Source organism: Stenella coeruleoalba, assembly GCF_951394435.1.
Source record: "Stenella coeruleoalba genome assembly, chromosome: 1".
NCBI lineage: Eukaryota > Metazoa > Chordata > Mammalia > Artiodactyla > Delphinidae > Stenella > Stenella coeruleoalba.
In genome coordinates, this window is record NC_137169.1 from 34,968,792 (window position 1) to 34,985,325 (window position 16,534).

The 16,534-nt window shown below is 45.9% G+C and overlaps 1 protein-coding gene across 2 annotated transcripts; it reads left to right on the top strand.

Moving 5' to 3' along the window:
* Positions 1 to 6,089: 6,089 nt before the first annotated feature.
* On the top strand, positions 6,090 to 14,586 carry CFAP144 (cilia and flagella associated protein 144; the record flags this gene model as incomplete). 2 transcript variants are annotated; one of them, XM_079923697.1, is made up of 4 exons in its annotated part: positions 6,090 to 6,222; positions 8,972 to 9,031; positions 11,023 to 11,126; positions 14,476 to 14,586. In XM_079923697.1, 4 exons carry the CDS (start codon positions 6,090 to 6,092, stop codon positions 14,584 to 14,586), a joined length of 408 nt encoding a protein of 135 aa, XP_079779823.1. The 2 variants fall into 2 exon arrangements, with proteins under 2 accessions (XP_079779823.1, XP_079779824.1); XM_079923698.1 differs by lacking the exon at positions 8,972 to 9,031.
* Between the last annotated feature and the right edge of the window lie 1,948 nt (positions 14,587 to 16,534).

Consider the following 16,534-nt stretch of genomic DNA (forward strand, 5'->3'; position numbering starts at 1 on the left):
CCAACCCCCAACTCTATCCTAGCCCTTGGATCAATCTCTGCCTACTGAGGGGAAAAACTACATGTTATCCCAAGGAATAGGGACTACTCTTATAGCTCCATTTCTTCTCTTTGCCATTTCCCATAACCACTCTTCAACCTAGAAACTGGGACCATTGCTCTGGTTTGTGGGGCCTTCTTATTGGCTCCAAACGAAGGAGTATGGGCATTCGTAATGGGCATTCCCACATGGGGAGATGTGAGTGGTAGTGTGTGAGCTTCTGCCAGTTTCTCATTTTCACAAGATGACTAATGAGACATATGCCATTTTAAAAAATGACAAGGAAGTTACCTCTAATTTCCCCATCTCAACCCCAGCTTCCACCTCCTCTTTCTGCTCCTTTTGTTCTCATTATCCAATGCCGCTTCCTCCCTTGTCTCCTCAATCTTTTAGCCCTCAGCCTACTCCCCAGCCCCATCCACCTCTTTCAGACTTCAGCCCTACCCATTTCCCTCCTGCCACAGGAAGTGTCATCCCTTCCTACCACCCTACCTTAATGACATCCATGCCCAGCTCTTTCCCTGTCCCTTCCATACCATCTACTTGCCACCCTGTTCATCCTGCTCCCTTTCCTATTACTCCTTTATCTGTGCCCCTATCCCCCCTCCTATCCCTTCTTTCTAGTCCCTTGAACTCTGGTCTTCACCTACACTCCAGCCACTCCCAACCAGACCTGTTGATTCACAAGTCTCATTCTGGAGAGATAGTTACTCTAGTACTGGGACAGATCTGGTACAATTCAGAATTGCCAGGACTGCGGATTCCCAGAAGCCTTCCCTGGTAGACCTAGAGAATTCAAGATGATGGCCAAGCAACATTCAGCTAGAAGGTAAGCTCAGTTCCTTGCAGGAGTCCTTTTCCATGATGGTGTTTTCAGCCATGAGCAGATCCTAGTTATCTTACTATCTGTATTTTGCCTTCATCCTAATCTTATCAATCCTCTTCAGATGCCAATCGAAATCCTAATAGATATTTTCAGGGAACTCAAAAAGCAATTTATATGGGAAGGCAAAAGGCCAAGAATAGCCAAGAACTGGTAGGAAAAATTTCTGTATGAGGTATCGTAACCTATTATAAAAATTATAGTAATTAATATAGTGTCATACTGGTCCAAAAATAGACAAATGGCATAGAATAGAGTCCAGAAACAGATTCATACCTACATGAACACTTGATTTAAGACAAAAGTATCACAGAAGAAAAGTGGGGCTAGGACTATCTATTCAATAAATTGATTCTGGGTCAACTGGATACTCTTATGGAAAAAAAAACTAAGCTAGTTTCCTAATTCACACTACACTCAAAAATCAGTTTCAAGTAGAATGTAGATCTAAAGTGAAAAGGTAAAAACATAAATCTTTTAGAATTGCTGGAGTGATACTTGGCTATTGAGCACTTGAGATGTGCTATTAAGTGGATTTTAAACACTTGTACTGGATTTTAAACACTTAGTATGAAAAAATAAAATACCTTAATGTTTATATTGAAATGTTGAACTGATAATAATTTGAATATATTGGGTCAAGTAAAACATTTTTAAATTTTATCTGTTTTTGCTCTTTTGTGTGTGTGTGTTTATTTTATTTTATTTTTTATTTTTTTAGCATTACGCGGGCCTCTCACTGTTGCGGCCTCTCCCGTTGCAGAGCACAGACTCCGGACATGCAGGCTCAGCGGCCGTGGCTCACGGGCCTAGCCGCTCCGCGGCATATGGGATCTTCCCGGACCAGGGCACGAACCCGTGTCCCCTGCATCGGCAGGCGGACTCTCAACCACTGTGCCACCAGGGAAGCCCTGTTTTTGCTCTTTTAGATACTAGAACATTTTAAATTGTGACTTGCTTCATGTTATTGGACTGCACTGATCTAGAAGGTAATATAAGAAAATATCTTCACAATATCAAATTAGGAAAAAATTTCTTAAGTGACATTAAAAAGCACTAATCACAAAGGGAAAGACTGATACATTTGATCACATGTAAATTTTTAAAAGACAGTCTTAGGCGTCTTCTAAGTTATCAAAAAGACAATGTTAAGAGATTAAAAAGGAAAGCCATGCAGTGGGAAAAATAAATTAGTAGCACATGCAACTCTCAAAGGGCTTATATCAATAATATATAAAGAACTCCAACAAGTTGGTAAAAAGAAGGCAAAGAATCCACAAGAAAATAGGAAAAGATTTGGAACTGTCATTTCACAAAAGAGGTTTTTCAAATGAACAATAAATATACAAAAAATAAAAGTTGGGGCTTCCCTGGTGGCGCCGTGGTTGGGAGTCTGCCTGCCGATGCAGGGGACATGGGTTCATGCCCCAGTCCGGGAGGATCCCATGTGCCGTGGAGCGGCTGGGCCCATGGGCCATGGCCGCTGGGCCTGCAGGTCTGGAGCTTGTGCTCCGCAGCAGGAGAGGCCACGACAGTGAGAGGACCACGTACCGCAAAATAATAAATAAATAAAAGTTGGTCAATCTCACCACTCAATAGGAAAATGCAAATTAAACCATAGTGAGATGCCACTACATACCCACCAGAATGGCCATAATTAAAAAGACTGACAATGTCAAGTGTTGGCAAAGATGGGAACAATAAGAGCCCTGGTGGAGTAAATCAGTTCCATTATTTTGTAAAACAACTTGATACCACCTACTAAAACTGAACCATAGGCAGTCCCTACAATCCAGTAATTCCACTTCTAAGTATACATCCAACAAAATGTTTGTATGTGTGCACCAAGAGACATCTACTAAAATGTTCATACAGCATTATTTGTTATAGTTTGTATTGAAAAATCCAATGTTCATCAGTATTAAAATGAATAAATAAATTGCGGTATAATCACAACAGGGAGAACCACACAGAAATAAAAAGTAATGAAACCATAGCTATCTACATGCAACAGCAGTGATGAATTTCACAAACATAATGTTGACCAAAAGAAGCCAGACACAAAGCATGCATACCATGTGATTCCATTTATAGAAAGTGAAAAAACAGCCAAAGTAATCTATAGTGTTAGAAGTCAGGACAGTGGTTACCTCTGAGGAGAAAAGAAGACAGTGTTTGGGAAGGCGCATGAGAGAGGCTTCTGGGGTGCTGTCAATATCGATTTCTTGGCTTGTGTGATGGTGACAAATGATTTATCACGTTGTGATAAATCAGTGTGAGCTATACATTTTGGAGAAGAACACTTTTCTACGTCTATGTGTGATATTTCACAAGAAAAAGGTTTTGTTTTATATTGTTTTTTAAATGTGAGTGCTTATCAAGAATTCCTAACTTGGAAATCTGAGTTCTGACAATTTATGGTGCCAGGAGGGAAATGCAAGGATCTCTCATAACCCAGAAGCTCTCCACTTTTACTTTCCTCCCCATCTGCCAGCTGTATAGAGGGGATCATGTGGCTTTTCTCTTTTATGTGTTAATATGGTGATATTCAAAATATGGTGAGTATTTCCAAATATTGAACCAACTTTGCATCTCTGTAAAATCTCATTTGGTCATGATGTATTATTCTTTTTATATGTTACTGGATATTATTTTCTAATACTTGGTTAAGAATTTTTGCATGTATATTCATAAGATATATTTATCCTTAGCTGTCCTTTTTGTAGTAACTTGTCTGGTTTTAGTATCAATGTAATGCTCATCTCATAAAATGAGTTGGGAATTGTTCCCTCAACCTCTGTTTTCTGAGAGAGTGTGTGTAGTATTGGTATTTTCTTCAATTTGTGTTTGACAGATTAATCAGAAAAACCATCTGGCCCTGGAAGGTATATTGTAGGAAGTTTTTCAACTACAAATTCAATTTTTTAAATACATATAAAGTTATGAATATTCTCTCTCTCTCTTTCTCTCTCTTCTGTTCTGGAAATTTATATCTTCACAAAAGTTATCCATTTCATCTAAGTTGTCAAATTTATTGACAAAATTCTTTATGATATTTCCTTTCTCTCCAATTAATGTCTGTAGGATGTGTAGTGATGTCCCACTTTTATTCATTATGTAGATCATTTGTGTCTTCTTCTTTCTCTTGATTAGTTTATCTGTATTGTTGAATTTTCTACAAACTAGCTTTTGATTTTATTGGTTTTATCTATTGAGTACTTGTTTTCCATATTATTCATTTCCACTCTTTATTATTTCTTTAATTTTATTTATTTTTTATTAAAATTTGCTCTTCTTTTACCACCTTCCAAGGTATAAGCCTAATCCATCAATATTGTACTTTGGTTCTTTCCTGGTACCAGCAATTAAAGCTATAAATTCCCCTCTAAGCACTGGTCTATATATATTCTAAAAGTCTTAATAGTTGTGTGTTTATTTTTTATCAGTTCAAAATATTTTCTAATTTATCATGATTTTCTTTGATTCAAGACATTTAGGAATGTGTTGTGTAATTTACAAGTAATTTGAATTTTCTAACTATCTTTTGGTAATTGACCTCTAAATTAAGTTTGTTGTGGTCAGAGTACATATTTGTATGACTCATTCCTTTTAAATTTACTGAAACTTGTTTTCTGGCATAACATATGGTCTATATTGGTTAGTAGTCTACATGCAATTTAAAAGAATGCATAGCCTGATATCAGTGGGTCAATGTGCTCTAATTGTCAATTAGTTCAAATGATTGATAGTGTTTTCAAGTCTTCTATATACTCACAGATTTTCTATTAACTTGCTTTATCAATTACTAAGATAGAAAAGTTGGCAGTTCTACAATTTTTGCTTTATGTGTTTTGTTTTGTTTTTTAATTTTTTTTTTTTTTTTTTTTTTTGCTGCCTTGGGTCTTCGTTGCCACATGCAGGCTTTCTCTAGTTGAGGCGAGCAGGGGCTATTCTTCATTGAGGTGCACAGACTTCTCATTGTGGTGGCTTCTCTTGTTGTGGAGCATGGGCTCTAGGCACGTGGGCTTCAGTAGTTGTGGCACATGGGCTCAGTAGTTGTGGCTTGCAGGCTCTAGAGCACAGGCTCAGTAGTGGTGGCTGCCAAGGGCTAGGGATAGGAGGCAACGGGGAGCTGTTTAATGCATATAAAAACTTTCTGGAGATCGGTTTCACACAATGTGACTATACACTACTGAACTACAATACTTAAAAATGGTTCAGGGCTTCCCTGGTGGCGCAGTGGTTGAGAGTCCACCTGCCGATGCAGGGGACACGGGTTCGTGCCCCGGTCCAGGAAGATCCCACATGCCGTGGAGTGGCTAGGCCCGTGAGCCATGGCCGCTGAGCCTGTGCGTCTGGAGCCTGTGCTCCGCAACGGGAGAGGCCACAACAGTGAGAGGCCCGCATACCGAAAAAAAAAAAAAAGTTCAGAAGGTAAATTTTATGTGTGTTTACCACAATTTTAAAAATTTAAATAAATAAACTGTAAAGTCCCTAAGGTACTGTTAGGGTTATTCTGTCTATATTATCACATGGCTGATATGGGCCAGAATGTCTTCTCAGATAGGAAACCTCCACTGTTTGTGAGACAGACATAGAGGGTCTCAGTTCTGGGCATCTGCTTTAAAGTGGGAGAGGATGGGACTTCCCTGGTGGTCCAGTGGTTAAGACTCCAGCTTCCAATGCAGGGGGCACAGGTTCAATCCCTGGTTGTGCAACTAAGATCCCACATGCCACAGCGCCTCCAAAACAAAAACAGAAAACAAACAAACAAAACACAAGTGGAGAGGTTTCTGACTACTTCCAAAATCTTTTTTAGGAAATGACTGGCCAAGGTGAGGTCCAGTCCTAAGCTCGTTACCTCTCGGGTCTATCACTTCACGGCCAGTCGTTTTCTGGCGGTGTCCAGCCGCGATTCTGTAACCAGACTAGGTCCTGAGCAGCTGGGAAGGTGAGCTGAGCAGCCAAAGGGGCGGGCCGCGCGTTATAAGATTTGGGGAGGAGGGGGGTGGACGGGCAGGAATGAGGTCCAAGGGAGGAGGGTGAGCTAGCACGTGTTGCCTGGAGACGGCTTGGGACTCTGTTGCCTGGAGACCTGGCAGCCGGTGAGCGTCCAAAGGGCGGTGAGAGGGGTTAGGTACTGACCAGACACAGCAGAGCCAAGGCCATGGCTGGACACCAGAAGGAGAAGGCCATCGCAGATGAGGTCCACCAGAACCAGATCCTGCGGGAATTGTACCTCAAAGAGTTACGAACCCAGAAACTCCACACGCAGTATCATGTGAATCCACTCCGCAAGGGTGAGGGGAGCTGCGGGATGGAGGAAGGGAAAGGGGGCGCCCCCAGGAAGGAGTCGGCAGAGATGTGGGCGGGGTGCTGGGTGGAGCACAGTAGGAGACGCCTCCTGTGACCTCTCGTCCCTTCATAGCCTTCAGGAACTATGACTTTGGGGTTGGAGAGGGGTCTCACCCCCCATCACATCGAAAGTATCAGATACATTAAAATGCATCCAGGTCCTGATTAAATAACATTTTATTGTAAAAAATTTGAAAGGCTTTTTATAAATTGCTTTTGAAATATTTTGCAGGTTTTATGTTTTCTTTTGCATGTGTTTTGGTTTGCTGCTATTAAAGGATTTCTTTCCATCTTCTAACATTGTCTTAAGACCTTCAGAAAGTTCAAGGGGAGCAGACTCAGGGTCCAACGTGCCCCCTGATAAAATGGCCACACCCCCACTCCTCACTTTGCACATTCCTGGGCCGGTTTCATCTGGTCCTGTAACATCAGCTCCCCCTAAATGCTACCGAGTCTCAAATGGAGCCCCAGACCCACGTCCCCATCCACCTCCCGGCTCCCTTCCCCGGGACATCCCTTAGGCACCTCAGACGCACTGGTTCAGAAAACCAGGCTCGTCCCGCACCCCTCCCCCACCTGCAGTTACTCCAGAATGTTTGGTTTTAGCCAAAGGCACCACAGCCCTTCTCTCTCCCAAGTTAGAAGCTTGGGAGTCATCCTCAGTCTCTCTCTCCCTCCCTCCACACAGCTGAGTAGGCACTGTCCTGTTTGTTCCTTATCCTTTCTCTCACATGATGGTTCCCATGTTCCCGCCTCAGTGGGAAACACCATCACGCATGGCGAGGTCTCTCTGCCTCACCTCATTTGTCTCCGCTCTCTCTCCATCCTCACTCCCAGGCCCTCGTCAGTCCTGCCTGCATTGGTCTGATGGGCTCTTAACTCTCTCTTTCCCTCCAGGCCCAGCTCTCCAACCCTCCCCTACACCACTGCTGGCGAAAGCTGTGCTAAAGGGGATTTGATCATCCAGTCCCTCTGTAAAATCCTCAGTGGTCCCACAGATTCTGAGCTAAGGTTTAACCTGATCCGTACCTAAGGCCCCCATGGACCTAGCTCTGCTGCCCACCCAGCTTCATCCTGACTCCCCTCCCAACCCGCACACTGTTCCTTTAATAAAAATGTTAGTGCCTGGTCTGCACCAGCCACAGCCTTTCTATCCCACCATATTTAGATGCATGGATTTCCTAAATCATCTTCAGTTTCATAAATATTGTTCCTTCTTTCCAAACTTCTCCCCCAGTCCTGGGCCTGATTAACTGTAGTCCACTGCAGCTCAGCTTTGTAAAGAAAATGTAATGCCATTTCTAAAAATAGAATTTGCATAGAGTTAAGGTGTACCACGTGCTGTTTAGATATACATATACGTATACACAGTGAAGTGATGACGACAGCTATACCCACCTTCTCACACACTTACCTTTGCGGAGGGCGGGGTGAGAGTACAGAAAATGTACGTCTTCATGTAGCTTATAACTAACCTGGTTTTCCTCTGGAGCCGCCAGCTACTAATTCCAAGAAAACCACTTAACGTCCAATTCTGTTTAAACTTGGTCTATTTCAACAATTTAAATAATCCCTTCAAGCGGCATCCAGGCTTCCTAGGGAAAGCGCTTGGGCTCCCAGCTCATGGTCCTTGGACACAGGATTAATATGATCCATTGGGATTAAGTGAGGAAATATTAGAATTTGTATCTATGTTTACACTTATGTATAAAGAAAGAAATGATGCTTTGTCAACATATGACAGTAGTGCATAGAGACTATATAAATATTCGTATGCGGAAGTTTTTTTACTGGTAGGAGTTTGAGATAAAACACTTGGAGATCACTGGTTCCTTCTGGCCTCTGCTCATCGACTACTACTCTCCTCCTAGCTCCTTCCACTAGAGTTACTCTGCCTCTCGATGTTTCTCTCGAGTTAGAGTTAATTCTCTAACTCACCAACCTCACTCTTGGATCCCTCCCACATAGCCTCACACAGCAGATTTATTCAGGACTCTGCTCTAAGGTATGTCCTTAGAGACCTATCACCCACACTACACCCCACCATCAACGTGGGTTTACCCATGTAACCTGCTTTATATTGTGCATCCCATTTATATTTGCTTGATATTATATATCTGTTTATTGAGTATCACCACAAATAGAGTGGAAGCCCAGGGAGTACGGGGACCTCCTCTTTCTTGTTTGCAGCCCTATCTCCAGTGCACCAGTAATTACGGGCTGAATAGATGTCCGTGGATCCTACACCTCTGTTATCGCATGGGCTGCTGGGTATATATCACTGTCTCTGGCTGCCTCATATGTCTGCATCCCCATAGACCAGTCTGTCCCAGAGAACATTCTGTGATGATGAGAATGTTCTCTATCTGTGCTGCCCTAAACCGTAGCCAGTAGCCACATGTGGCTGTTGATCATTTGAAATACAGCTGATGGGACTGAGGAATGAATTTTCAATTGTATTAAATTTAAATTATTCAAATTCAAGTCACCGCATGTGGCTGGTGGCCACCATACAGGACAGTGCATCTCAGATTGTGAGGTCCCCGAAGGTCTTAATGCCCTAGTGCCCAGCACAATACCTGACACATGACAGACACTCAGAAAGTGCTGACTGGGTGTCTGGCCTAGGGTGGGTCTCAGAGAGGCCAGGAAGATCGTTTTTTAACTTGAATCTGTGATGCTGTTTTTCTCTAGTTCACACAATCGCCAGAAAGCCCATGTCTTGGCATGATAACCTGGAGGAACCTGCAGATGGTGAGTCTGGGGTCTGAGGATACCGTTGAGATAGAGCGTGGAGAGGCAGCCGGCTGGGAGTCTCTCAGGGCAGTGGTTTTTGGGGGCAGGCCTCAGTCCTCTGTTTGATCATCTGAAAACGGGGCTCATACTGACAAAGCTCACAAGAGACTGACACATTCAAATAAACAGCCAGTTTATTAACTGTCAAGCCAAAAACATGTTCCTAATGGCCCTGACATTACGGTCATTCATCCATCCAATACTTAGCTGTTACAGGCACAGGTTCTGGAGTCCTACTAACTGAGTTTAAATCCTGGTTCTGCCACTCGTTAACTGTGTGACTTCAAGCAAGTTTTTTAACCCCTCTGAGCCTATCTGTTAAGGGCATTGTGAAGACTAAACAAAATAACCCAAGTGCTTAGAACAGTATCTGGTACACTGGTGATCAGGACATGTTATTATTTTCATTATTACCAGGTGATAGTCACTAGGATGGGGCTGGGGATCTCATACCATAGTCAAGGAGACAGACTAGTAAATACACAGGTAAACAGAGAACAAGATTGGGATGGCAGCAGCATAGAAAACAGGTGCCCATCTCAGGCAGTGGAGTTCTGGGAAGTCTTCTTGGACGAGGGGATAAGAGGGTGAGGTGGAGTATGTCAGGGTGAGAAGAATGTGGAAGGACATTCCAGGTATATGGAAAAGCACAGAAATGAGATAACAGCATGGCCCACGGACTGTGAGGAGTTTGGCATGGCTGGGAAGTACGGGTGCGTGGGGGCCACGTTTGGGAATGCGGGAAGAGAGATACTTGATGGGAAGCCTAATCCTTCTGGCAAGCTCTCCTCCTTCCCCTCTACCTTAGAGTGGAGTTTGATAGAGGAAAGATGTGTGATTTTTGTAGAAGGACAGGGTGGGAAGTGAGGGGTGGGAAGGAGGAGTGAGGCTCTCATAGCACCACAGAGACAGACAAGTAAATAGACTAATAGAGAACAATCCAAGAAAGGAAGGTTGTTATCTGCAGCGGAGACATCAGCCTGGCTAGAATGAAGGACAGGAGCTGGGGACTTGCAGCAGTAAGGGAAATAACAGGTGGTGAGGGGCTCAAACACCGGGCAGGAGTTCATTACTAGCTGCCTTGTATTCAGGATAAGCTCGGCCCGAGGCCAGGTCCTGTATTCACAGTCCTTCACTTACTTCTCAGACATCTTGCTGAGGTAGATATTTTCCTCCCATTTTGCGGATGAACAAAGTGAGGCCCAGAGAATTAAACCACCTGTCAAGCTAGTAGTGGAAGGGCCACGAATGCCCAACTACCAAGCCAGCTTCTTTCCCTTGTCAGACTGCCTCTCTCAAATTGAGACTGGATAGGGTAGATTGCAAATGAAATGTGTCTAAGTCCTTAAGCCGTGGAGTTACAGATATACCTGGTGTTGACAGCCATGCTGATTTCAATCCAGAAGGATCTGACCTCACCTGGTACAGCCCAGCTCCTCACTCTCTCTGCTGCAGCTACATCGCCCAAACTCGCTCATGCCCCAGGACATTTGTTCTTGTTGCCTGTGGCGTGCTTTTCCTCTGCCTCTCTCAGGGCTGGCTCCTGCGAGCCTTCCTACTGAGTAGCCAGCCCTGCCCCGACATGCCCCTTTGCCAACTCCCTTCTTCAGAGTTTGCATCACTGTCTGCCACCACTGGGTTTGTTTTTATAGGTGTATATTGTGTCCCCTGTTCCCTCACCTAGGCTACCTCTCCAGGAGACCAGGGACCATGTCTATCTCACTCTGCTCTACCTCCAGGGCCCAAACAGTGCCTGGCACAGAGTTTGTGCTCAACAGATGTTTGTTGAGAGATGAGTGGAGGAACCAGATACCTGTGTCGCGAGGCCTAGGCAAGCTTCTGAGGCCGATGCTCTGCCTCTAAGAAAGGATGTGTCAGAGTCAAGGGCACAGGATCTCTCGTTTGGTCCCAAAGCCTGACGCCTTCATAACTCATGCCTCGTCTCCCAGCCAGGTTCCTAAATCTTATCCACCATGCTGCCCAGGGACCAAGGAGGAAATACCCCGAGGCACAGACTGAAAGTCAAGAGATTGGATGGGACTCAGAGCCATTGGTAAGTGTGTCTCCTTCACTTGGAAGGTCAGAGGTAATCCAGTGGTGGCTCAGAGAACAGAGTATGGAGCTGACTGCCTGGGCTTTGACCTCTTACTACCACGTACTAGCTATGTGACCCTGGTAAGGGACTAAGCTCTTTTGTGACTAAGTTTCCTCCTAGTACAGTGGAGATATTACAGCACTTATCTCATAAGATTGCTCCGAGGCTTAAATGGGGTGGTGTTTGTAAGGTGCTTAGGACAGTGCGTGGCATGTAGTGAATGCTGGTAAGTGTGGATTAAGCAAAGCTTTTGCTGATGACAGATGGCCTGAGTTTGCTCTCCCAGGTGTTAGTAGAGTGGTCTCGGGCATATCACCTACATCTCTAAATTCTGTCCCCTTCTCTGGAAAATGCAAATGCCCGTAACATATTTGCCTCGTTGATTGGAGCAATCAATCCTAGGTGCAAGGAGCCTGGCCAACGCAGTCTTTAGCACGTGATCTCCCTAAATGATATAGGGCTTCTGCTCCTGAGGAAGAAATGCAGGGTTTTGTTTTCGTTTTTTTGCAGTACGCGGGCCTCTCACCGTTGTGGCCTCTCCCGTTGCGGAGCACAGGCTCCGGACGCGCAGGCTCAGCGGCCATGGCTCACAGGCCCAGCCGCTCCGCGGCATGTGGGATCCTCCCGGACCGGGGCATGAACCCGTGACCCCTGCATCGGCGGGCGGACTCTCAACCACTGCGCCACCAGGGAAGCCCAAATGCAGGGTTTTGAATAGACAACTTGAAGAGCTTCCTGCTACACTTGTCGTTCAACTCTGATTATGTCTTTCCTCATACAGAAGGTTTTAATTTTTAAGTAGTCAAATGTGCCAATTGTTTCCATTTTGACTTCTGGGTTTTGTACCTTACGTAGGAAAACTTCAAAAATCAGAGTTACGAAACACCTAACTTTGCTCTGTATTTCCCCCAAGTTGTTATTACTGTTGTTGTTGTTAAGATTTGGCTATGAGCCCATCTGTTTCTTTTGTGGAAGATGTGAGGCTGGAGACACTGTTCCTCGGCTGTGTCAGAATTTCCTTCATTACCTCAAAGGCACGAAGACCTCCACACCCTGTCTTTATATTTGCTGCCCTGCCGATGCCTCCTGGCCCCCAGCCCTCACTCCTTGAGAAGTCCCACTCACCCTACATGAAATCCAGGAGTCACCTCTTCCCTAAAGCCCATTAAGACACTTCTGTCCCCCACTCCCCCTGGGCTTCTTGAGCACCTGGAGAGCTGCAGCTCAGTATCAGTGCATCAATGTAACCTGGTGACCCTGGAGCCAGACAGCCTGCGTTCAAATCCCAGCTCCAATGTTCTCTAGCTCTGTGAACTTCTCCTCTCTTAACTTCCATTCATCTGCCTTAACATGGGGATAATAGTGTCAACACTTGAAGGTTTGTTGTGTGGATGAACTGAGACATATATAAACTGCTTAAAATGGTACCTAGCACACAGCATGTGCTCAGTAAATGCGGGCTACTGTGATGCTGAGGGGGAAGAATAGACAAGACGGCATGGGGCCCAACTGAGGACCAACTCGGTGCTTCTCCTGGCCTGGTGGCTTAATCCCTGTTGTCTTTATCTGGTGAATAATTTTCTAGTGTGCTCCCTTCCCAAGAACTCCCCACACCCTGTAGTCCTCATATTTCTACAGGCACCTGTCTTTCTCACCCATTTATTTTTTATTTTTTTGTGGTTTGCGGGCCTCTCACTGTTGTGGCCTTTCCCGTTGCGGAGCACAGGCTCCGGACGCGCAGGCTCAGCGGCTATGGTTCACGGGCCCAGCCGCTCCACGGCATGTGGGATCCTCCCAGACCGGGGCATGAACCCATGTCCCCTGCGTCGGCAGGCGGACTCAACCACTGCGCCACCAGGGAAGCCCTTTCTCGCCCATTTATACAACTCCAGTCTGGGCATGGCTCTGCAGCCCCTGGTCCTGCGCAGGGACCAGGGGCTGCATGGAGATTGGAGATTGGAATAAACAGCTCAGTGAGCCAGGTTTTACCAGTGAAGAGCGCAAATAACTGCTCATTTGTAACAGCCCCTCTTCAGATATGGGGCATCGCGTTGGAGGGAGGAGACCGTGCAAGACAGGGAGAGGCTTCCAGCAGGAGCCCTCACCTCTTACCCAAGAACTGAGTCCAGAGGGAGAGGCGCTGTTGGGCAGCTGGGGAAGAGATAAACGCTCAAAGGGTAAAGGAGGAGGATGGGAGGCGGGGCCACATAATTTACAGTGAATAAGGGAATGGAGAGGGGGCCTGTGAACGAAGGAAGGCGGAGTGAAGAAAAAATCCTCCAAGTTAGATAACTAAGCAATGTAGAAAACTATCACAAAGCACAAGTCATTTAACTCATTACTCTTCATTTTCTTAAAGAGAAAAGGCCTGGCTCCCATGGGTACAAAGTGTATGGGTAGAAGTGTTGCATCTCTGCCCAGCACATCTCAGGGCAGGCCCAACCAGCCATGACAGGAAGGAGAAATGAGACTGGCTTGGCCAGCCCTGCCCTGCGAGGGCCCCCAGATCACTAGTCACTGTGGGGTTTCAGAGGGTCTGGAAATACACCACACCTGTTCATTTTAAACCTGGGGACAATGCCATCAGATGGCACTGGTGGCAAAGTAAGAAAGCGTACCCAGAAAAGTTAGATCCAGGGGTCATGCAACCATACAAGGTAATTAAGCTTTCAGAATGATGTGTTTGGGGGCGGAAGAGGTTTGATCAGCCCCAACTTAACACAGGGCTCCTGCCCCCAGCGGCACCTCGCCCCGCACAGGCAGAGAACTCCAACCCCAGTACTGGGACTCTGGGGAAGCCACACTCAGTGAGTATCGCTCAGCCTCTGGTCTCCTGGTAACATTTGATGAAAGTATAACCTTTTAGTTAAGGGCACAGTGTAGCTTCCGTGAGATTTGTGTGTCCCAGGGCTCACTCTTACTCAGTTCTCTGTGTAACTACTTCAACAACATCCAATCTTTCATTCAGCAAATATGTCTTGAGTCCCCTGTGTGTGCTGGGTACTGTTCCAGGTGCTGGGATACAGATGCAGCACCTCCCCTCATGGAGCGTCCATGCCAGTGGGGGGAAGAGTCCACAGGCCTCCACCGTAGGCAGCGGGAAAGGGCAGTGCAGCAACTCTGCACAGTTGAGATTCTCATGCAACCCTGCAAGTCTTTTGGTGGAAATGTTGTCTTTATTTCACAAACAGGGTTTAGCAAGGAAAAGCACCAGAGGCTGCACATCAGGAGACTGAGGCCTGATTCAAGTCCAGGTCTTCCTCCTTCCCTACTGGCTTCTTTCTGATGTCTGCATTCCCTTCTCTAGGTCAACCCACAACGCGATGACCGCAGGCTGAACCACTTCAGGGTCTACAAAGACATCACTCTATACAAGGCTAAAATGTGGAGCTTGGGAGAAGATGGTCACCACAAGTAGTGTTCCCGCAGTGCTGTCAATCACTGTCGTTAATGCCCAGAGTGTGTGCTTCCCAGGTTAAAAAAAAAAAGGCACTTTAAAGCCTAGGTCTGCCTTTTACTGTCCTGAGTCTCACATTTCTCCCTTCTGGTTCATATCCTTAATTTAATAAACTAGGGGGAGAATTCCAGTTAAAGATGGCAAACTAAAGGCCTACGATATCTCCTCTGCCTTCCAGACCCCAGTAATAAATGGAGTTTTTAAAAGGTATGAACCCACAACAGAGAAAATGAGAGAGAAACCTTAGCAGCCCAGAAGACTGAAGCCATGTTTAAAAGACGGAAAGCTGATGGAAGAGGGTGGAGGAGACCACAAAATGCGAGCGGGACACCTCTGAGCACAGAGCTCCGCCCCCCAGAACTCTGGAGGGAGGTCAGGACTCTGGAAAGAGTGGGGTGTGTGGGAGGGAACTGAAATGGCCACTGGGAGGGGGTCTGCAGGGAGTCTCCTCCACACACCCCAGCACCAGGTGTGTAACGGCTCCCACGTTGGAGGTTTACTCTTGGAGAAATGGGCAAAGCCCAGGGCTCAGGGACACTAAGTAAGACGTGGGGTCAGGGTGAGGTGTAAGGCTGAAGACAGTGACCATCTGTGAAAAGGAGGTTGAACCTCTCACTCGCACATGCTGCATTTTTACCCCGGCTTTGAAGCTAGAGGGCTCCTTTCTGAAAAAATGAAACAGCTCTAAAGAAAAGACCCCCCCGCACATACACACATGATACCATTTGAAGGTCCTGGGAAACAAGAACCGGGGAACGTCCAGGCAGGTGAACACACGGAGGTGCTGGGAGAGTCACTCGCCCAGGGAGGGCATGGACGCTCTGTGCACTGCCCCCCACCCTGCCCCCAAATCCCTTGCTCTCTGTATCTCTTCCATCTGGCTCTTCCTGACTTATGCCTTGAAGGGTGAAGCCATATATTGCTGCGGTCACTCCTGCTTTTGTATCGTGCCAAGACTGAATGGAAGCTCCAATGCTGAGTGGCCTCACCCTGACAGCCATTTTCATACAAGGCTGGACTAGACCAATTATTAGTGACTACATGGGAATCTAGAAGGGGGCCAGTATCTCGTAACTGTTACAAACTTTTTGCTCTAAGGAATCCATGGTCAATGACCAAAGGGTGACCTGTGATATCACAGAAAGAGATTTGGTCTTTTCCTGGTTCCTGACGCAGAGCTCCTAAATCCTTTGTAATTTCCTAAAGGATAGGGGTGGTAGGAGGGTCTTTTGTTCTAATGAGGTGACTCTTAGCAGCCTCTAGACAGCTTCAGCATGGGGGCTGCTCCCCAGGAAGACCAAGCCTTGGTTAGAAACTTGCAACTTTCAGCCCCACCACCCAACCTCTGGGGAGGGAGGAGGAGCTCAAGATTGAATTAATCACCAATGGCCCATGATTTCATCAATCACGCCCACATAGTGAAACCTCCAAAGACCCCTAGACTGCAGGGTTTGGAGAGCTTCCGGGTGGGTGAACACATCAAGGTGCTGGGGGGGTGGCAGTGTTTTAACTATCAGGGTTTGTGGCTTGAGTGTGCCTGGCATTCGGATGCACCTGGTCTTCCTTTAAGGTAGTGTTGATCATTGCTAGATTACTGGATTTTCTTGAGTGGTCATTAGCTTACAACAGTCCCCTGAATGCCTTTAAAATTCCCTGTCTTTAATCCCCTAGTGGGATTTCTAAACGAATTATCCTACTCTATCCCTATCAGATTCACCTCCAACATTTTATCATTTGTACTTTCAATGCCACAAAATATCTCCAAGAGTCCCTTTAATGGGAAGTTTTCTGCCAGTGTCACTTCCTCTGGGACATCATCATCCTTTCCATCATTTTCCTCATTCTGTTAAGTTCACATTCACTATTTCTCTCGCTGCATCTCTATCTAGTCTCTACAACAGCAGCCTTG